Genomic DNA, 13751 nt, shown 5'->3' on the forward strand with positions numbered 1-13751 from the left:
ATGCAACGCTGCTATTATTCAGGTATCTGAGATTCTAATCAGGAAGATCAGTTCAGTAATATTTTTATACATCTTTTAAATACCTCTTTTATTCCAAAAATTTCCTGTTAAGATTTTTTTAGGGCAAAGAAGGAGGAACCTTATTCAACCGTGAGATAATTATGATTCAAAATGACAGGTGCTTACACCGTCTGTTTTTGCTTTCATAACATCAGGCTGAAGTCTGTTAGGCTTGGCCTTTTTAATGACTGCTGTGCAGCTGCCACTTCTTCTGTTTCATACTCTCACTTGGGCTTCTTACTCCCTGGGACCACTCAATTACCCAGGATGCTTCTCGAGCCTGCATTTTTTACCTGCTTCATCAGTTTCCTTTCACCAGTTTTACTAAGGTTTCTCATGTACTCTGGATTTGGTGAGAATACCAGGAGTTTTGTTCATTTCCCTTGCTTCTTGTTAAGTTATTATTTAACAGTTCTATAGTTTTAGCTTAATTAATTAATCAATCTATTTATTGGCTGCATTGGGTCTTCATTGCTGCGCGTGGGCTTTTCTCTAGTTGCGGCGAGTGGGTGCTACTCTTTGTTGCAGTGCAAGGGCTTCTCATTGTGGTGGTTTCTCTTGTTGCAGAGCATGGGCTTCAGTAGTTGTGGCTCGCGGGCTTAGTTGCTCTGTGGCATGTGGGATCCTCCCAGACCAGGGCTCGAACCCGTGTCCCTTGCATTGGCAGGCGGATTCTTAACCACTGCACCACCAGGGGAGCCTTGTTTTAGCTTATTTTAAATGTTCATGTTTGTTTTGTATTTCAATATTTGTTTAGATTTATTCACATACTGACTTCTTGCATACCTCCTTCACCTCTGGGTCTCATGTGTTTCTTCCTGAAAGCACATCCAACTCTTCACTCATCTGTTCCTCAAGGGTACTGACCACTTCTGGGCTTCAAGCTGCCTTGGATCAACTCCTACCTTTCACAACAGTCCTCTCATGCTCGTGTTTGGGAATGTTTTCTTCTTCAACTCCATCCTACCTGCCTTCTGTCTCTCAAGGCTTCATTATAATTTCTTGTCTAATGAACCCTGCTGTCTTATGGTCTAAAACAGATGTTGATTCATTCATTTTAAAAACATCTTTTCTGTCATCAGAGGGCAAAAAGGAGATACCATGGCATGTGCTCAGACCTCAGGCTTCAAGTGGAAGTCCCACAAGTGTTGATCGCTACATTTTTTTCATTCATGAATGTATCAATTAAAAATCAGGCCAAATATCTTTTACCTGCGGAAATATACATAATCATTTCTCATAGCTATCCCTGACAGTAAGTCTGAAAGCCACTCTCAAGTAGTACAAAGAACATGGGTTTTTGAGTCATATAACTTGGAGCAAATCTTGATTTCATTATATTCTATTAGACTTCAGGTAGTTATTTAACCTCCTCAGGACAGATGGTCACCTCATCCATAAAATGGAGATGATTATACTTATGTATTTGGAGATTATATAAACAAAGATTATATTAGATTTCCCACAGATGTTACTTTCCTCTTTTGCTATATGGACAATAAAGAATTAAATGTTTTAAATTTTTACTTGTGTCATAAACTTCATCTTCCATCGCATTAAAGTTTTTTTAAAAAGTCCAGTAAGTAATACAGCATATAGCATAGAGTTTGATTTTATACATTCTACCATTCTTTTGTTTTCTGTAATTTTTGTGTTTCTCTATTAGTTGTGATCATATTGAGTTTTAAAATTTATTGTTTTGGCTTTTTTCCTATGCTAACGATATACCAGTGGAATAATGTAGTCGACCCTTGAACAGCATGGTGGGGGGAGGTTAAGGGCGCTGACCCTCTCTGTAGTTGAAAATCCACTTGTAACTTACAGTCGGCCTTTCATATCTGCAGTTCCTCCACATTTGTGGATTCAACCAACCATGCATCGTGCAGTATATGCAGCATTTACTACTGAATAAAATCTGTGTGTAAGTGGACTGGTTCAATACAAACCTTTGCTGTTCACGCATCAGTTGTACATTAGAGATTCAATGAATGTGGAAAACTTCTAAACTACATACAATAGTAATTGATAAAGATTCTACTTTTGATAAAAGACAGAATAAACCAGATTTCATAATACAAACATTGACTGCACTTTAAAAAAGTGCACTGGAATAGCCTTATTTTAGCAATTAAGGATTTTTTAAAGAGCACAGTTTCCCCCCTCAAAAATTTGGTTAACGGAACTATAGGGTACACATTAAAGGAGCTTATGCAAAAATAAAATTGAAGTAATTAATTTTGAAAAAAGAACTAAATTTTATGTTGCTTTCAAAAAGGTAAAAAAAAAAACCTTTCATCTAAAATCAATAACAGCTCTACATGGTTACAAATGGTCTGCCATCAATACAGCCATCTCTGAATGTCACTTGTTTAGCTATAAAAATTAAGGATCAGACACAAATGAAAGAATATTATGGGCACAAGTAAAATTAAAAAACTACTTAAAAGTCAGGAAACTCAACTTATAACCAGTAATTCAGCAACACAGCACATATTTATAAAGACCCTTCTGGGATAACATATCAGGGGCCTAATGTACATTCAAATCAAGCCAGCTTTTCATGAACTTATTTTATGTAGAAGATTCTATCTTAACAGTGGAATCTTATAGCCACAAGGTCTCGGTCACCTAGAGCATCATGTTTTGGGAATAAGAAATATGGAACAACGGTTTTGGCTCTATCATAAGAATAATTACATCTTGTTCTGTTTGTCCTAGGAGGAAAGAGAAGCTTATCAGAAAGAAATACAGCTCTGACCTACAGTTTGAGATCTGGCTAGGAGGGAGGAGCTTGCTTAGGGGCATTTCATTTAGTAAATGACCAGAGCCCTAAGCTAAAAAGGATCCCATGGAGTTTTTTATTTTCAGAGAAGAAAACCCTTGGCTAGATAGAAAAGGTCAGGGAAAGAGGGAGAAAGAAGGGGAAGGAAGGAACCATTCATTTCTTGTTTGTTTTAATTCTGACTTATGAATTTATTAATTTGTAATTGATATAGCTGACATATAATACTATTAGTTTAAGGTATACAACATAATGATTTGATATGTTTATATACTGTGAAATGATTACCCCAATAAGTTTAATTAATATCACTTCACATAGTTTAAAAATTGTTTTCCTTTGATGAGAACTTTAAAGATCTACCCTATTAGCAACTTTCAAATATATCAATAATACAGTATTAACTGTTTCTTTTGCTCTACACTTAGCAGATAGATTGAGGCCAAGGGAATTAAGTCAACACTGAGGAAGAGCTGAGAAATATCCAAAAGAGAAGTCAGATGCTGGTCACGTGACTTATGCCCATGGACAAGCTGTGCCTCGACTGTAGACCTATGTGAGTCAACACGATCTCTTTAATGCTTAAGCCTGTGTGAGCCGGGTTTAGTTACTTGCAATACAGGGTCCTAACCAACAAAATACTGAAATTATAAAAATCTTTCATGAAATGTAAATTTATATCTGTAGCCTTCGACAACGAGTTTTTAACATAATATGCAAAAATATTCCCCCAGGGATGAAATTATCCAGTAGTTTTCAAAGGTACTTTTTAATCTTTTCATGGGTGTTGTGGAGGAATAGACAGTAAGGAGAAAGACAGTGGCTGGAAATCTTTCTGAGTACATCCTACCACAGATCCTGGATCCATTACAGTGGCAAAGAATAATATCCCCCTTTATTTTGGCTTTTCATATCAGTACGGTGTATAATATGGAAAAACTCCTGTCGCCATATGCCAAAACCTCCCAACCCCTCCCCCGGTGGTTTTTCAAAAACCACCACCACCACACATTTAAAGGAATCCGGTAGTTGTGTTTAACATGAAGGTATGGGTAAACCCCCTAGTTTTAGAGGACCTGAATTAACTGCTTTCAGACAGTATCTTTGAAAAGTGAAGTGCTGAGACAAATGTGCTACTTTCTCAATGTTCTCCAAATCTTACTGAAGTTCAATCTATGAAGCATAAAATCCTCTTTAGTCGTAGAGGTAATAAGAGCTACTATTTATTGAGTACTTATTATGTGTCAGATACTGTGGCAAAATGCTTCATATACATTTACTCATTTAATTTCTAATTCTTCTTTTAGCAGGGCTTATTTTTAAAATTCCAAATGAAATGTTATGAACAGCACTTTCCAGATTATGGCCATAAATGATAACCTTGGGATTGATACTGGTGCCTTATTTTATGAAGAGTTCTTGTCTTCCAAGATTTGCAGGTCCCATCTTATACACCTAGAATGGCTGCAACTGACTGGTTAATTTCTGAGGCTGGACATTGAACTTCATCTAAGAGCTTGTAATAGCAAAGGTAAAACACTGGAAAACTACAAATTTACCATGATCTCAATCACATCAAGAAACCAGATGACTTGGAGAGCCCTTACAGCAATCTGCCTCTAATAATCTTGCTCAGTACGTACTACAGAAAATGAAGTTTATACAAATTTCAAACCAGCGTTACTCAAAGCGTGGTATGTGAATATGGTACCAGTCTGCAAACTGTTACTAGCATGGGACAACATTTTCTATATTACTGATTATTAACTACAATGCCTAGTTTGGCTAACGTTTTTTAAATAGCAAGATATTCTTGATGAAGGAGAGACTGTGTTGACTTATTTTCTAGCCCAACCTCTTTACCCACCATGAACTGGTAACAAACAGCTTGTGGACCAGCTGTTTTGAGCAACATTGCTCTAGGCCTCAATTTTGGATATTACCTCTAGTTTTTCTGTCCCTGATGCCACACAAAATTTAAGTAAATTAACAACCAAATACTTAGCTTAAACAGTTACATAGTAATGGAAAAAGCAATAAAAATCAGCAATTGACCTCACCTTTGACAGAAGCAATTTCACACAGGAAACATGACCTTCATAGACGGCAGACAGAAGAGGTGTAATATGATGTTTATCTGGAGCCTATGAAATAATAAAGATATAGATCACCTCATCCATTTTTCATTTATTCCTTCCTTCTAGATCTAATTAGGGAATGCTCATAAATATTTCAAAATCGGTGTTTACGCATTTTTAGCCTCTTAGGAGCTGCTAGAGGCCCAAGCCCACACGCAGTTTCTCCTTGGGAGTCAGCCTAGTGAAACAGATGGAGCAGGGCTTTGACCCCATCTCAAATCTGGGCTCTGCCACTTACTGCATGACTAATTACTTAACCTCTCTGAGCCTCAACTCCGCATTACTGTAGACGTGCCAATGTGGTGCAGGAAGGGAATCTCGAGAGGGGTGGAACATAGCCAATGAAGAGGTAAAAGATTGCCACAATTGGGCCACGTGACATGGTATCCCCTGAGATGTGAAAAGTTCATCTCACTTGCTGTCATGGTTACTTAAACATTTTTCTAAAACTCTGAAATGCAACAGCTACAAAAGGCAAGAGTCAAGAGATGACTGCTGTCTGACTTTTGTCCAAAAATCCAGTTTAGATTTCTCATGACTGCAGAGCCCTATGCTCCATTGGGTGATAGCTATTTGCCACCTACAGATAGTGCTAACTCTCACATTGCTTTAGAACTTGAAAAGGAAACATCTACCCCCCCAGTTTTATCAGTTAAAAAAAAATCAACTTGTTCTGCTTATTTTAAAAAAATCACAACTATGTATTTCTAAGTTACAGAAATTTGGTATAATTTCAGACTATATTCTTACTTCATATGAGGTTTCCACCAGTAACTATTTTATAAATCTACAGAAAACAATTACCCAAAAGCATACAAGAATTTTTTCTAGAATGACAGTGTTCTTTACATACATTAATATCTGCTCCTTTCAGCAGCAGAAATTCCAGGATTTCAAGCTGCCCACAATCTGCTGCATAATGAAGAGGCTTCCTTCCACCTTCTAGTGTCCGGTTGACGTCTTCTCCCTTATAAAAGAAGCCAAATGAAAACAATATTCATAAGGATGGTAGACTGAAGAAGGGAACTGAGGCACCTGCTATTTTTACTTTCTTAAAGCTGCAAGGGTTTCATGAAAGAATTACATTTCTTGCAACGTGAAATAAGTAACCAAGAACTTTAAATTCTGTACAAATAGCACACAGCATGACAGCAATTCAAATCATGATTAGTCAAGCTGAAAACAATAAAAAAATGCTAAATGTAATGAAATCTATTATTGTGCTCTATTTCTAAGGAGTTCAATCAGCACGATGTCAAGATGTGGCCACCAAAGACTGATGAGTTCAAATACTTAGATTTTACACAGATCATATGACATGTATTTTAATACTTCAGAGAAAGCATCACTACTTTGATGGAGGCAGACATCATCACAAGGTAATGAGTATTAGCTATTAAGAATTCATTTCATTCATTCAGCATTTAAGCGCTATTGTATGGCCGGCTCTGTGCACACAGGGGACAATAGTGAGCAAAATCAGAAATGGCTGCTGACTGCACGGAGCTTACCATCCAGTGTGGGAGGCAGATTTTAATCAAATAATCACATGACTAAACATAATGACGATAACAATACCTACATCTAATGGAGTTGTGGTGAGGGTTAAACTAAATGATCCATGTAGAGCACTTAAGATATTATAGCTAATATTAATAGAAATATGATTAGCTATTATTATAAGTTACCTATGTACATATGAGATATACTCAAATTCTGAATGAAATCCATTACTCAGTCTTTTCTTTTTAATGTTAAGGGTCACTATAAAGATAATGCATCAGTTTTTCAAACAATGAAGTTATTAAATTCAAACAACAATTTGAAATCTTTAAATATATAGAGGTATTTTTTTTTTCCGTTAAGGAAAAAGTTTAACTCCAGGGTTTTACATCCTCCAGTAAGTATCAGAGTGAGCTATATTATCTTACTTATTGTTCAAGGGCTGGTACTTAAATAAAAAAAAAAAAAAAAAAAAAGCATTCCAAGAGGTGAGATCACGTGCCTGTCACAACAATCAGTGGAGGCATCAGAGCTTTAAGTCAGGAAACGAAATTACACAGTGTTTCCGAGTTCCAGGCCAGATGTATATTTCAAATATATTGTCTCTGTGGAGGATCAAGAATTTCATCAAAAATAGTCCTCTTTTGAATTAATAATAAAACAACCCTTTTCTGTTAAGAGTACTTGAGTAATTCACAGAAGTAACTTCTAATGGGTTGCTTATTCAAGTCAACGTGTGATATTTACAGTAAAATAGGGCCTCTTATAAAGTATATGAATATAGAAGAAAGGTGTATAACATACTTAAGATCAACGAAGGCTGGGTTAGAGCTCCAATTCTACCAGTCAGTTGTAGGACCTTAGACTAGTTACTTTCTAAATCTTTGTTTTCTTATCTGTAAAATGGGACTAAAAATAAACCTCACGGGGGGGGGGGGGGGGGGGGGGGGGTGTTAGTGTATCATCAAATGAGATAATCCATGTAAAGTATCTAACACACTACCTCACAGGGTAATATGTTTAATAGAGGTTAAGTATTATTGCTGTGCATTCCTAATGTTGGTTTATACTGGTTCTAAAAGATTATCCAAAATTAGGTTAATGCAGGTTTCTGCATAATGGCTGAAATACAAAGATATGATTTATTACAATATACTTTATATTCAGAAACAAATTTAAACGTAAGGGTGACTTGGGGTACCACCTTAGTCTTTATTCACAACTGTAGAAATGTGAGGCTTTGAGGCAAAGAGGTACTCCTTCAAATGATTTGGATAAAACTAGTTTTCCTTTCATTATTATTTCTTTTCCATTATTTACATTAACTGGAGAGGATTAACTGGAGAGGATTAACTGGAGAGGCCTTTCAGTGAAACAAAGTAAAGAAATAACTGCAGTAAGTATTCAACAAGATAGCTTTGTCAAAAAGGTATTTTCCTGGGTTTCCCTGGTGGTGCAGTGGTTGAGAGCCCACCTGCCAATGCGGGGGACACGGGTTCGTGCCCCGGTCAGGGAGGATCCCACATGCCGCGGAGCAGCTGGGCCCGTGAGCCATGGCCGCTGAGCCTGCGTGTCCGGAGCCTGTGCTCCGCGACAGGAGAGGCCACAACGGTGGGAGGCCCGCGTACCGCAGAGAGAAAAAAAAAAAAGATATTTTCCTGAGTCAAAATATGCACTATCTTCCTTCCTTACTTAGTACAAGCATGCAAAATGCATATGAAAAGGAACTGTTGTGAGTTTAAACTTTCTCCTTTATCCCTGCAGATGCTGCTTTACAATTCTTATTTTAGCAGACAAAAGTGACAATACTGGAAAGGCTTTGTGTGAATGACAGGAAAGAAAGGATTTTCTTCTGCAGGCCTTTGCAAAAGCAGTACTTACTGAGAAATTTATAGTACTAAATGCCTGTATTGGAAAAGTAGAAAGGCCTCAAATTAACGATCTTTGTACTTCTACCTTAAGAAACTAGGGGGAGGGCTTCCCTGGTGGCGCAGTGGTTAAGAGTCCGCCTGCCGATGCAGGGAACACGGGTTCGTGCCCCGGTCCGGGAAGATCCCACATGCTGCGGAGCAGCTGGGCCCGTGAGCCATGGCCACTGAGCCTGCGCGTCTGGAGCCTGTGCTCCGCAACAGGAGAGGCCACAACAGTGAAAGGCCCGTGTACCGAAAAAAAAAAAAAAAAAAAAAATAGGGGGAGAAATGACATATGGAAATCTCTGTACCTTGCTCAGTTTTGCTATGAACCTAAAAATGCTCTAGAAAATAAAGTCTATTAAAAAATTAAATTCAAAATAAGCAGAAATCAATGAAATGAAAACAGGAAAATAATAGAAATCAAATCTGATTCTCTGAGATCAATATAACTGATAAATCTCTAGTCAGAATGATCAGGAAAAAAAATGACAGAAAGTGCTAATATTAGACCTCACAGACTATCTTCCCACAAAGAAACTCCCATGCCCCAGGTGGCTACACTGGTAAATTTTTACCAAACATTTAAGGAAAAAAAAAGTAATACCAATTCTACATGCTCTTCCAGAAAACAGAAAGCACCCAAACTCATTCTATGGGGTGAGCATTACTCTGATTCTAAAACGAGACAAAGACTTACAAGAAAAGAACACCACAGGCTAATGTCCCTCACGAACACAAATTCTAAACAAAATTTGAGCAAACTGAATCCAACAATATATAGAAAGTTTAATAATAGACCATGACCAAGTAGTGTTTACCCCAGGAATACAAGGTTGGTTGAATATTTGAAAAAGTCAGTCAACATAATTCACTATTTTAACATCTAAACAAAGAAAAATCATATAATCATCTCAAAAAGTATCTGACAAAATCCAACATCCTTTACTGATAAAAACTCAGTAAACTAGGAAAAGGAGGACACTTCCCTGGCCTAATAAGGGGCTTCTACAAAAAAAAGTACAATTAACATCATACTTAATTTGTGACAGATTGAATGCTTTTCTCCTAAAATCAGGAACAAGACAAGATGTCAGTTTCTACCTTCTATTCCACACTGTGCTGGAGGTTCTAACCAGTGCAACAGGGAACAAACAAACAAACCCCATCTCTTTTGAAAAGGAAGCAGTATAACTGTCTTTATTTGCAGATGGTGTGATTGTCTATGCAGAAAGTCCAATGGAATCTACCAAAGAGTTACTAGAACTAATAAGTAATTTTAGCAATGCTGAAGGACAAAAGATCAATATACCAAATCAACTGCATTTTTGTATAGCACTAGCAATTAATAATTGCAAAATTAATAATTGCAAATCAAAACCAATATTATTTACAATAGCATACAAATTTATGAAATACTTAGTAAGTCTAACAAAAAATGTACAATATCTATATACTGAAAACTACCAAACACTGTTGAAGAGAAATTAGAGGATCTAAATAAATAAATGGAGAGATACACAGCATGTTCATGGATTGGGAGACTCATTACTGTAAAGATGTCAATTTTCCACAGATTGATGTATAGAGTCAATGCAATACCAGTTAAAACTTTAGCAGGCTTTTTAAAAAGAAATTGACAGGACTTCCTTGGTGGCACAGTGGTTAAGAATCCACCTGCCAATGCAGGGGACACGGGTTCGAGCCCTGGTCCGGGAAGATCCCACATGCCGCGGAGCAACTAAGCCCATGTGCCACAACTACTGAGCCTGCGCTCTAGAGCCCGTGAGCCACAACTACTGAGCGCGCATGCCACAACTACTGAAGCCTGCGCGCCTAGAGCCCGTGCTCCGCAACAAGAGAAGCCACGGCAGTGAGAAGCCTGCGCACCACAACAAAGAGTAGCCCCGCTCTCCGCAACTAGAGAAAGCCTGTGCACAGCAACGAAGACCCAACGTAGCCAAAAATAATAAATTAAAAATTTTAAAAAGAAAGTGACAAACTGACCCTAAATTTCACATGGAAATACAAACAATCTATAACAGCCAAAACAACTTTGAAAAGAAAGAACAATTTGGAGAGCTAACACTACCTGATTTCAAGAATTATTAAAAACTGCAGTAATCAAGAAAGCATGGTATTGGCATAAAATTATAAAATATGCAAACATATATACTGATAGAAAGCAGATTAGTGGTTGCTTATTTGGGGGTAACAGAAGGGAGGGACTATGAAGGGGCACTTGAGGGTAATGAAATCTAGTCATTATCTGGACTATGGTGATGGTTTCATGATTGTATACGTGTCAAAACTTATCAAATTGCACTCTTTAAATATCTGCAGTTTCTTGCATTTCAATTACACCTCAGTAACATAGATTTTCCTAAATCAAGTCTCTGTGGCTCTAATTCTTGTAAAATGAGATGCTAACAAATCAATATTTGAGGTAGAATAGGTGTAGGAATGAGTAACAGTACCTTCATGGGAGACTTAAAGAGCAAAAGCTATTTGAGGTCAAGTTCCTTCATTGTTAGTGCTGAATGAGAAGCTCCTGACTTCTGTAACCAACAAACTACACGGAACAAGAAGTTTTTAAGTGGGATAAGAGTGGATCCATACGACTCCTACTAGCTGGGTGGGCTTTAGAGGTCAAAACAATTGTCTGGATTGCTGGAAAAAACCTCTTACTCGGCACCCCCAACTTCCAGCCCCATTATGCCTACTCCATCCTTTACTCTGCAGCTACAGGGATCTTGCTAAACACAAAATGTGGTCACATTATTCCCCTTTTAAAAGTACTCTGAAGACCACGCATTGCTCCTAGAGAATAGGTCTAAACAATTAAACACGGTTTACAAGACTTGGAGTGATCTATATTCAGTGATTACCTTTCCAGCTTTAATTCTCACAGCACTCCTCCCCACTGTCCTTTGTTCAGTTAATTCCTACTAATTCTTTAGAATCAAGCTTTAATCAAACTTCCTCTGGAAAGTCATCTTTTAACTACTGCAACTTTGAGTCATACGACCTTCACAGGGGTGCCCAAAGCACCTTGTATTTCCCTGTCACATTCTACTTAACCTGCCTCTGTCTGTATCCTCTGTGAACACAGGTCAGGTATCATGTCACTATTATTTACTTTTGCAGCTCCAGTGCCTAGTATACCTTCTGACACATACTAAATTTTACATGATAGAAGCTTTTAGACTGAACAAATGGTGAAATTGCTGAAGCAAAAGACTTGGAAGTAAGTCATCTTCTATTTCAAGCAAATACTGATAATGCATTAGTTATCCAGTAACAGCAGCAGTTACTTGAGATCAGTGGTATGTTTACTGATGTAGGGGTTTGAATGACAATTTCACCAGCTTTCCAGCAGTCTGGATGGGTGGTAACTTCAGTAGTGGTGGTGAAATAGGGAAGGAAGATAGTGCTCTATCTAGTTCCTTTCTCCTCACCCTTGGCATTAGTGAGTTACATCAGAAGAGAGGATGTTAGACACCTATTCTGTAATCTTCATTCTAACTTCATGAAACATTACCAGCTACAGAGAAAAATTTAACCCTAATTTTGTCTCCCAGATTCTGGGGATAGAAGAGAGAGATGCACAATTTCAACAGGTCCCTTAGCATTACATGACAATCTTACCATGTTCCTTTTTATCTTGCTTTTCTACCTTCCACAGCGGCTATTTTAAATCTCTTTCATTTTTTTATAAGGCTCCTGCTTCTTTTTTATTCTCAGCAGATAACCTCATATCCTTCTTCAAACAGAAAACTGTCTTCGGACATGAACTTCCTCCCGAGCTTCTCTCTACCACACCTTCCTGCAACTGACAAATCCTTTCCTATCTAAAGCCAATCCCTCACCTAAGTTTTGGATATCATCCTTTCTTGTTTTCTTAAACTTATTTCTTTATTTATCCCTTTTCTTGCCTGTGTTTTCAACCTCTCCTGCTGTACTGGCTCCTTCTCATCAGAATATGCCATTCTCAACTCTTCGGCTAAAAACGCAAACAGCAACACGAAAAACTATCCTTAGACGCAAAAAAAATTAAAGAAAAAAAAAAACTATCCTTAGACGTGATATTCACCTTTTAGTTACTATTCTCTTTCCTCCCTTTCACGGCTGAACTTGCCAAAAGCATTGTCTGTATTTGCTATCTCCAGTTTCTTACTTCTTGTTTTAATCTGGCTTCCACCCTCAATACTACACCATAGCCATTTTTGCTGAGATCAAAGACCTCCACGTTGCAAAATGCAAAGGTTATCTTAGTCCTCACCTTAATTGACCTCCCAACAGTGATAAAGTTGATCACTCCTTCCTTTTTTAAACACTCTCTCTTCCCTTGATTTCAGGGACACCACATTATTGTAGTTTTCCTCCTGCTCTCTATTCCTTCGTTGTTTCCTCTTCTGACTTGTCCACTTCTACTAGATGTTTAAAACAAATTTTTGAAATCCTGGTTATGAATTCAGATTATCATATATTTATAATTCAAACAGTTGCTAAAAATTGGTTAGCCTTATAGTCTTGTAATAGTATCTTTATAGGAATACCTTGATTACAGAATTTGGGGGGATTTCCTTAGTGACAAAGTTTATGTGTTTTTAAAGACATCATCATGCAGTAATATCACTGTCACAGAGTTGGGCAGCAATAAATTCTCACCATGATATGGGTGTAAATAACCAGGCAGGTGACAAGTAACTCTGCACACAGCTTCTATTTGCCATATGCAGTTCAAGTAAAGCAGGCTGACAAATCTAACTTGTCACCACATCCAGGCTTGTCTAGCTTCACCTTTCCCTTTTTAGCAAGAATAATTTAACCAGTTTCATTTTAATCTCCTTCCTGTCATTGCACTATGAAGCCTGTTGGTTGTTAAATATACAACAGATTTTTATTACATTAAAATTGTACTTTTTACCATATTTTTCTTGTACCAAGAAAGTCGTTTTGATGCTATTTTTTTCTAAATATGACATATTCCAGATGTTACGTATGTATATATAACATATATATGTAATATTGGATATATGAAATAATACTGTTTCATGATATTTTCTGGTGAGTAGTTTAAATTAATATACTCTATCCAGAACCACTATAGTGACCATGAATGAATGCTTTAGGATGTGTTGATTCCTGATGCTCCTCAATAATGACATTATTGGCATTTGAGAAAGCTGGTCATGTTTTTTTTACGTCTCAAGTACCACTGCTCTAAATAACCATGAGCCTCAGCTATACTGATAAATTCTCTTATCTGACTAGAAATATATTGGTACAGTGATCTAGTTCTATCTTTAATATCAATAAATCAAGTAGCATTTACTGAGAAACCATGTTCCTAGC

The 13751-nt window shown here is 37.3% G+C and overlaps 1 protein-coding gene and 1 long non-coding RNA gene across 3 annotated transcripts in view; one reads left to right on the forward strand and one right to left on the reverse strand.

The window, feature by feature from the left end:
- Positions 1 to 13751, reverse strand: part of MTPN (myotrophin) — a 61914-nt gene that overhangs the window by 18939 nt on the left and 29224 nt on the right. For both annotated transcript variants that reach the window (XM_019950718.2, XM_019950789.3), the window contains exons 2-3: positions 5834 to 5947; positions 4903 to 4986 (exon numbers count right to left, since the gene is read on the reverse strand). In XM_019950718.2, the coding sequence (XP_019806277.1) occupies positions 4903 to 4986; positions 5834 to 5947 (198 nt within the window). The remainder of the gene's footprint in view (positions 1 to 4902; positions 4987 to 5833; positions 5948 to 13751) is intronic.
- Positions 3285 to 6291, forward strand: LOC141279579 (uncharacterized). Its single transcript, XR_012334089.1, has 3 exons — positions 3285 to 3398; positions 4274 to 4373; positions 6217 to 6291. It is a non-coding gene; the product is annotated as an uncharacterized lncRNA (long non-coding RNA).

This window comes from Tursiops truncatus, chromosome 9, assembly GCF_011762595.2.
Source record: "Tursiops truncatus isolate mTurTru1 chromosome 9, mTurTru1.mat.Y, whole genome shotgun sequence".
Classification (NCBI taxonomy): Eukaryota; Metazoa; Chordata; class Mammalia; order Artiodactyla; family Delphinidae; genus Tursiops; species Tursiops truncatus.